At 37.9% G+C, this 9274-nt stretch overlaps 1 protein-coding gene across 2 annotated transcripts; it reads left to right on the top strand.

Annotated features, from left to right (window-relative positions):
• Positions 1 to 1145: 1145 nt before the first annotated feature.
• LOC138366187 (uncharacterized) lies at positions 1146 to 7028 on the top strand. Of its 2 annotated transcripts, none has more exons than XM_069326906.1 (4): positions 1146 to 2213; positions 2324 to 2437; positions 2545 to 2601; positions 2808 to 7028. In XM_069326906.1, the coding sequence occupies exon 4, from the start codon at positions 4764 to 4766 to the stop codon at positions 6285 to 6287; it is 1524 nt and encodes a 507-aa protein (XP_069183007.1). In that variant the 5' UTR covers positions 1146 to 2213; positions 2324 to 2437; positions 2545 to 2601; positions 2808 to 4763; the 3' UTR covers positions 6288 to 7028. Both variants share the same exon structure in this region, with proteins under 2 accessions (XP_069183007.1, XP_069183008.1).
• Positions 7029 to 9274: the final 2246 nt, after the last annotated feature.

The raw sequence follows: 9274 nt of genomic DNA, 5'->3' as shown, positions 1-9274 counted from the left end.
GACAAGTTCCTTTAAGTATATTTAGACATTTTTTGGGATGGTGGTAGCTGCATTCTAATTCTTTTATGGATATTTTAAAGTTGTATGTACTAGTTAATTTTTTCAAAACATACTTAAAAGGGCCAATCTGTTGCAGGAGCGTGAGGGAGCTGCGGGAGCGTGAGGGAGCTGCGGGAGCGTGAGGGAGCTGCGGGAGCGTGAGGGAGCTGCGGGAGCGTGAGGGAGCTGCGGGAGCGTGAGGGAGCTGCGGGAGCGTGAGGGGAGCTGCGGGAGGGTGGGGGAGCTGCGGGAGGGCGGGGGAGCTGCGGGAGGGCGGGGGAGCTGCGGGAGGGCGGGGGAGCTGCGGGAGGGCGGGGGAGCTGCGGGAGGGCGGGGGAGCAGCGGGAGGGCGGGGGAGCTGCGGAAGGGAGCTGCAGGAGGGTGGGGGAGGGCGAGGGAGCTGCAGGAGGGTGAGGAAGCAATTGCATCGTAGAAGGGAGAAATGCGACTACGATTGTCCCTTCCATCGGTGAGATGGAGGATGACAGATGGTTGATCGATGAGCGAGTGATAATACCCTCTACTAATACTCGCTACCCTGGCGTGATTTACGGTTAACCCGTCCCCCTCTTGATGGGCGATTCTGGAGTAAACCGAGCACTCCATCGCTGAGATGGATGACAGATAGATGAGCATGATTAATCACATGCTAAGAGTGTGTGAGGCGCGATTTGATTTTCCGGTTGCCCTGCCCCCTCTCGAAGCGTTAATCTGTTCGGTAAAGACTCGCCTCCATCCTCGGAGCTGGATGATGGATGGTTGGATGGGGGGGGGATGCCCATGGTGGATGCACGTAATAGAGACGCATGGGGTGGGTAAGAGTGTGGATGACACCCCACAGGTGATATTTTTTTTCAGGTCCAATATCATGTGTAGCGTATCAGGGTTTTCAGGTCCAATATCCCCTGTAGCGTGTCGGGGTTTTCAGGTTCCAATATCGCCTGTAGCGTGTCAGGTTTTTCAGGTAAATTTGGGGAGTCACAGATGTAGAATTGTGGAATTCTTATGAGGAAAATAATTTCTGAGATTTTAGAAGTTTGTTAAAGTTCTAATGATGAAAATAATGTCATACGAGTTTTGTTAAAGTTCTTATGGGAGAATTTTTTTTCAGAGTTCCTACCGATAATAAAACAGATATTTAGGCTGTATATGTTTAAGTTGGATTCTTACTTAGAAACTAGTATATTGCTATATATCTGAATCATTTTACTGCCCCCTCCCCCACCCCTTCATCTCCTGCTCGTACATCACACCCCTCCCTCCCCCCTTACCTCACAATCTGTGGTCCACCTGTATTTACTTTAGACCGTCAGCCAGACGCGGCCTTCAGGTTACCTCTTATCTTCTCCATAATATCTGGACCGTCCCTCCACTCTCTCTCTCACTCCTTTTCATATTATTATTCTCTCTTCCTATTTCCTTACATTGTAATGTTTTGTTCCTTTTTCCTTACAGCTTTTTTTTTCTGACATCGTAATGTTTTGTTCCTTTTTTCATTAACCAGTCAGTTTTACACAAATCAACCGAGGCATCTCAATGTAACCTTTATTACTGAAACTGCCTCCGAGACTATCTAAGCTGGCACCAGCTACCTGCCCCAGGCTATCTGCCCATGGTAATCACCTGATTACCTGCCCTGTCATCTACCAGTCATTGTCAGCGTTCGCCACCGTAATAATTTATATATATATATACATTAGGCGTTAATAAAACATTTATTTATAATTTATTTAGTCATCTAATTCTTAGTTTACACAATTTATAATAAGAGATTATTCCCAGTATTCGCCAATCATTCTCGCTATTAATAAAACAACCCAACGCTCACTCAGGGGCACACTATTGTTATTACGCTCATTCAGGGGCCCCCTCAGATCGCCTAAGGTCAAAGTCTTAGAGGCCTACACTTTCAGTCAACATTCAATCTTCATCCTGTTCACAAGGTTCCCCCAGCCTAGTCATATCATCATGTCAGTGTGTCCCCTGTGCCTTTTTTCCTCTCAACAACGAAATCATGCATGTGTGTCAAACACAGTGTTTAACATGCCTAGGTGAAATGTCCATCAACGCTCTTCAAGAATGCAGACTGTACTGTATAGGATGCAACGGGTCCACACCGCCTGGACATTTTGACGTAACCTGTACCAGCTGTGGACAACTCTATTGTGCAAATCGTAAGTACCGCTTTTCTCGCACATTCAATAAACTTTCAAAGAAAATATATATCTGAAACACACATACATACATACAGACAGTCAATTTATATATATTATTCTTATTTCAGTTCATGGTTCTACTTCCTGCCCGTACTGTCGTTGGTCCGTTAACCAGGAACCTCCCACCGAAGCCAGAAACGTCATTGAACCTCCACCCAAACGCCGTCGCATCATAACTAACCGTACGTTTTCACGATAATTTTCGTAATTTAAAAGTTAATAGTTGCATATTTTAACAAGTGTATAAACAAGTAATATGTACTCATACAGAAAAATGTTTCCATTACAGGAGTTCCTATTCGTGATCAAGAGAATCTCATACTTGGTGGAATCAACATCCCAGCTCGTAAGTAATATTATTATTTATCTGTAATTCAGTTTTTCCTCTTACTTAGACTTTTTGTTTTTCCTCTTAATAAATCCTCTTATTTAGACGATATTTTCCTCTTAAAGTTACAAACATTGTTTTCCTATTAAGGTTTTCAAATCCTCTTAATGTTTTCAAATTTGCTTTCCTCTTAACGTTTATTCACTGCTAATATTATATTACAGAATCGCCCCTGAATTCAACTCAACCCTCTGAGTGGAGCACGCCTGTACGCAGTCAACCCCAGCTTTCCCAGGAGCTAGAAGAAGATGCCCCAGACGGCAACCTGCAGGCATCCTCCGATGAAGAAGACAATCAACCCCCTGTTCATGACATATCAGATGAAGTCGTCAACGCTCCGGATTCCCCAGAGGTACTTAACTTAGAAAACGTTTTTCCGCGAGTGTTGGAAGTCATACGCCAGTTCGAAGGATCATTTTCGAGACATTCTTTCTCCATTCCCGGTCATTTAGACGCTGACCCCAGCGTATATATAAATAGGTATAGGGAATTTTTTATGGAATATATAGACAATCAGTTCAGACAAATACAGGAAGAATTCCCTCCCTCATTTCACATTTACCCTGACGTAAGCCTAATTTTGCAAAAACTTAATCATGCCGACGATCAATATGAAATATTAGACGAAGTATTTTCAATTAGAGGCGAAACTCCGACTGTTACACAGGAAGAGGTGGAAGTTCTCGTAAATTCATGGGTTGATGAAATGTCTGCTAAAATTGACGAATGCCTAAAAAATGTCCAATCCTCAAGTGTAGGAATTCATTCTATGTCAGGCTTTGCCATTAATTTTTCATATATTCGCCACCCTATGCACCTTGGATCTTACGTACCATATCCTGCAAAATTAAAAGGTAAAGAATCAGTATTTAATCCTGAAAGTGAAGGAGATGAGTGTTGCAGTGCATTGCAGCGTATAAAAACTTAGCATTGGGCAGGACTATAAATAACGTTAGAAAATATTACAAAAACCTTCGATGGTGTAGGAGATTCGTAGTATGGGCAGGTGAAATCAGATTCCCCGTATCATTTGATAATCTTAAGAAAATAGAGAAGCTTAACAAAATTTCTATTTATATTTATACAGTAACTCATGAAAGTAACAGATACTATCTTAGTTTAGCTAGGAAAAGCCAGGAAAAGTATGCCGATAAAGTCCCTTTGTTGTTATTAGAAGGCAAGCATCTCTGTCTGATCAAGGACTTTGATAAATTTGTAAAGAATATTAACCATAACCACGGTAGAATTCCTAACACTCATAAATTCTGCAAAATTTGCCTTTTGCATGCCCCCTTAGATGAAATTCAGGCACACGAAGAGTCATGCACTGTATCCCAAGTATTTTCGTTCTATAATCATAAAGAGAAAATAATTTTTAAAAATTACGGTAGGACCTATAGCCCGACTCACACCGCCTATTACGAGTTTGAATGTTGTTTAGACCGTCAAAATCCTAGAGGCATGGTGGAATGTAAGCATAAAGCAATTGCTTATGCCTACATGATTTTAGACAGGGAATTCAATGTCGTAGAAACGTATTCATACGTAGGTCCGGACGTAGTTAATCATTTTATTACAAAGCTAGAAGCCTCATGGAAAGCTATTCATGCTCAGCTCCCCAACTTACCTAAGAACTTGTCTAGAGAACAGGAAAGAATGTTTCAAAGACAAAATACGTGTCAATTGTGTCATCAAACTTTCAAGAATAAGAAAGATAAACATAGACATCATAATCATGCTATTCAGGAAAATAATTACTTAGGTGCTTATTGTGCTCGTTGCAATTTACAATGTAAAAATGCTTGTAGATACTTGACCACGTTTTCCCATAATGCTGCCTATGATCTTGGAATTATACTTAAAGAACTGCCCAAAAATCCTCGCCGCGATGTAGAAATTCTAACCAAGGAAGGATTGAAATTTATGCAAGTCATCATAGGTGAACTTAAATTCCTAGATAGCCTAGCTCTCCTTAATGGGTCATTAGGAACCTTAGCAAAAGAGCACATTGCCAGTAAGAAACCCACCAAGTATACTGAACACATACTAAATGGCGTATCCTATGAGGCTAAAGCTCTGTTAAAGGTAAACAAAGCCTATGTTATGATTATATTTCTTCCATGGACGTGTTAGACGAACCTCAGCTCCCGTCGCGAGATAAGTTTTACAATGTTTTACATGACGCTCCACTGTCTGAAGAAGATTATAACAATGCTCTTAAAGTATTTAATTTAGGGAACTGTACAAACATAAAGGATTACCTCATGTTATATTTAAAAGTTGACGTAGGAATGTTAGTTGATATATTTACACTTTGGCGAACATCACTGAAAGAAATTTATGAACTAGATATTGTTTTCTATGTATCACTTCCTAGTTACGCTTGGGACGCGTTCTTATTTAAATCAAAAGTTGTACTTGACTATGTGTATGATCAGAATGTATATGATTTGTTGAGAAGGAATCTTAGAGGGGGGTTCACATCTTCCATAAGACAATTTACACAGGCTGTTAACGAGCACACTACATCTAACCCTAGCTCTGATGACGATACTCACATTTTGAACCTCGACTTCAACAGCCTATATGCAGCGTGCATGGCTGAGGTACTTCCCCAGGGAGGGATTAGACAATTAACTGACCTTGAGCGTGATACCTTATTAGGGCAAGGGTTACAACATATCCCCTGTGATCAAGACAAAGGCTATTGGATTTTATGCGATACAAAACATGTATCTCCCGGGGTAGCTAGGTATACTGATGATCTGCCCCTTGTACTGTCTCATACTAATATAACTGAGGAGTTTTTGTCAGAGTACAGTAAGAAAACCTTTAATGATGAAAAACGTAAGCTCCCACCTAAAAATACTAAGTTAATTGCATCCCACTTGCCCCAAAACAACTACTTAGTAAGCCTCGATTTCCTGCAATTGCTATTAAAACTAGGACTAGAAGTTGAACGAGTAAAAACAATCTATGAATTTAAACAGGCTCCCTATTTAAAAGATTTTATTTCAACCAACATTCGAGAACGAGCCAATACCACCTGTAAAGTTAAAGAAAAAGCCTTTAAACTCATAAGTAATAGTCTGTACGGGAAATCAATGACAAATATATCTCGATATGCTAATACTCACCATCTAGTAACGACAAAACATTCATTCTTAACTCGTGCAAGAAACCCTTTGTATAAACGAGCTGTCTCTTTAGGTCCAGATAGGGTTCTCTGTACAGTAATGAAAGACATCCTTAAAGTTACCACTCCTTCTTACATGGGATATCAGATCTTGCAGATAGCCAAGAGACGTTTATACGAGTTCTGGTATAATGTAGTTAAAGCCCATTATGGGGAGAGAGCTAGACTAATTTATACGGATACAGACTCATTCATATTTACTCTGACCTGTAAAGATGCTTTCCAAGAAATGACAAAAGCTCCTCTAGTAGATTATATGGATTTCAGTAATTTCGACAAAGATCATCCCATGTATTCTGCTACTCGCAAAGGTGAACTAGGACTCCTCAAGTCAGAAGTAAAGCAGAAAATTATAACTGAATTAATTGCACTCAAGCCTAAAACTTATTCTCTCCTAACCCTTGATAAAGAACATTTATGTAAATGTAAAGGGATTCCTTATCACTAACAAAAGAAAATAACACGTGCATCTTTTCAGAACACATTAGAGACAAATACAACTTTTAATTTTGTATCCCGATCCATTCGTAATGTTAACGGACAAATATGCACGTGTAAAACAACTAAGCGCGGTTTGTCGGCTTTTGATGACAAGAGGTACCTCATTAGTCCCACAGAGTCATTAGCTTACGGTCACCCAGACATTCCAGAGCGTGAGGAAGAGGTGCAGGTAGAGGAAGAGGTGCAGGTAGAGGATCCAGTAATTGTAGATAATCCCCAACCAAGACGTCAATTGTTCCCCATTTTTAATCTTTGGGAAAAGCGGGATAGTCGCTCAGCAATTATTCCCTAACAACAACTAAGTCTGTTACTGTATTGTCTATGTATTATCTATAACTATATTCTAATGACTATGATTTAATGTCTATGATATTTTGATATTGTATTGGCTATGATTTGTTACTGTATTTGATATGAAATGACTATGATTTAAATGTCTCTGATATTTTGATATTGTATATTCTATGATTTTCTTAGTGTATTGGATATGTTCAAATTGCTATGTTATGACTATTTTATTGGCTATGATTTATTTTGTTACTGTACTGGCTATGATTTGTTACTGTATTTGATATGAAATGACTATATTCAAATGTCTATGATATTGTATATTCTATGATTTAATTACTGTATTGGATATGTTATGACTGATTTTATTAGCTATGTTTAAAATAAAAACTCGAATGTAGATTTCGTTTAAATACTCCTTTCATTATATATTTGTAGTTAGGTTATTGAATCCTAGCAACATGGAAGGGCAGAAAAAAGTTATTACTGAAACCCAGTTGAATATATTTAGTGAACCGTCAAGAATTATTATTGCTAGATTTTCAAATGGTGGGAAGAGCTATTTATGTGCTAAAATAAGAGAAATATCAGCAGAACTTTGCAAAAATAATTATCTGTGGAAGCGGGTATAAAGAGTTGAGAACTAATCCACTCATTAAACATAAGATATCTTTTTACTCTGAAATTGTAAACCCTTTAGACGATCGTGATCCAGAGGACACATCTCTAATATTAGTTGTTTATGATGACTTGTATGTTGAATCTACAAACTCTAAAATAGTACGCGATATATTTACTAAGGGACGGCATGAGAAAATCTGTTATTTTTATAACCAAAAATATATTTTTCAGTGGGAAATTTTCTAGATTTATAAGTTTAAATGCTTCTCATTTCATTCTGCTTAAATCAAGAGACTTGTCCCAGATAGAAACATTAGGCAGGCAAATATTCGGAAAACAAGATGCCAAGAAATTTTTAGATATATATAAGAAAGTGATTTCTCGACAGTATGGGTATTTACTTGTTGACTTGGGCGTTAAAACACCTGAATCCATAATATTTAGGGGAAATATTGTAAATGAACCCCCTTATGAAATAGTGTATCAATGGTGAACATTACACACTCTTAATAAGATATACAATGACCCCAAGTCCATAGGTGGATTTGGTGGCGTTTTAAAATTGTATAAGGCTGCAAAGAAAACAATCCCTGAATTAACTATAAAAGATGTGAAAGACTATTTAAAAACGTCTAATGCATATACCTTACATCTATTAAAAAAACGTAAATTTAAACGAAGACGTATCTTAGCACCTAGACCTAAAGCTTTCTTTACCAGTGACTTGGCTGATATGACATTGTTAGCTAAGCACAATAATATTAAATATTTATTAGTTTGTGTTGATATATTTTCAAGGTTTGCACATGTAGTTCCACTATCCACTAAATCAGGTCAGAGTGTAAGTGAAGCCATGAAAGCTATTCTGGATTTACCTTCATCAAAAGGTGTAAGGAAGCTTAACACTGATAAGGGCGGTGAATTCTATAATAAATATATGAAACGATTGTTAGACAGTAAAAACATTGAACTGTGCAGTGTATTTTCTCAGGAAACTAAAGCCAGCATTGCAGAGAGATTTATAAGAACATTGAAAACTAAGATATATAAATATTTAACGGCTTATAACACCTTAACGTATATAAATGTTTTACCTGATATGGTTAAAACGTATAATAGAACACCACATAGAGGATTAAAGGGGAAAATACCTATTGATGTACATGCTTTATCTTCGCCTCAAGATGTGACTAGGCAGTTTAAGCTCATGTATAAAGGAGAGCAGCAGACTAAGCCACGCATCAGTAATCATCTGTCTGTGGGAGATGCAGTACGGCTTGCCTTATCTAATCGTATTTCAAAGTTCAAAAGAGGTTTTCATCAACAGAACACTAAGGAAATATTTACTATTGCTCAAATTGATACTAAACAACCTGTGCCTTTATATTATCTAAAGGACTTAAATAATAGACTTATAGAAGGCGGATTTTATAGAGAGGAGTTGACTCCCACCTACTTGTCAGATACATTTGAAATTGAGAGAATTATAAGTAAACGTAAAGTTGGTAATACTACTTTATATAAAGTTAGATACGTCGGTTACGACAGTTCATTTGATCAGTGGGTAAATTCAGATGACGTGAAGAAACTATGAAGAAGCAGCTCTTAGTTAGCAAGTATCGTGGATTTATTAAACTATTAGCTAGATTAGGTTATAATTCTAGGAAAAAGTTAATTAAGACTTAAAAAGGAACATATACTTTGCCTATCTGAAATATTTAATAATTTCTTAAAAAATAAAATTGAAGTTGGGAAGCCTATTTTAAAGAGACTTTCTAAATATAGAGCTCTACTCCATACATTAGCCTGTAAGAAGAAGGCTATTTCACTCAGACATATTAACAAGTAAAAGAGGAGGTAATTTATTGGGCATTTTACTTCCCATAGCTATAAATTTTATTTCAAGGCTATTTAATAAGGAATAATGAAAGAATTCTATCTTGTACCACGAAAAGCTATTGATCAACAGAAGCCTACGGCAGTAAGTGTTGAGAAGCCTACGACGACAGTGAGAACAAATCCTGT

This window comes from Procambarus clarkii, chromosome 19 (genome assembly GCF_040958095.1).
Source record: "Procambarus clarkii isolate CNS0578487 chromosome 19, FALCON_Pclarkii_2.0, whole genome shotgun sequence".
Classification (NCBI taxonomy): domain Eukaryota; kingdom Metazoa; phylum Arthropoda; class Malacostraca; order Decapoda; family Cambaridae; genus Procambarus; species Procambarus clarkii.
The sequence above is the reverse complement of the archived record's forward strand: the minus strand, read 5'-3'. Positions and strand labels throughout refer to the sequence as shown.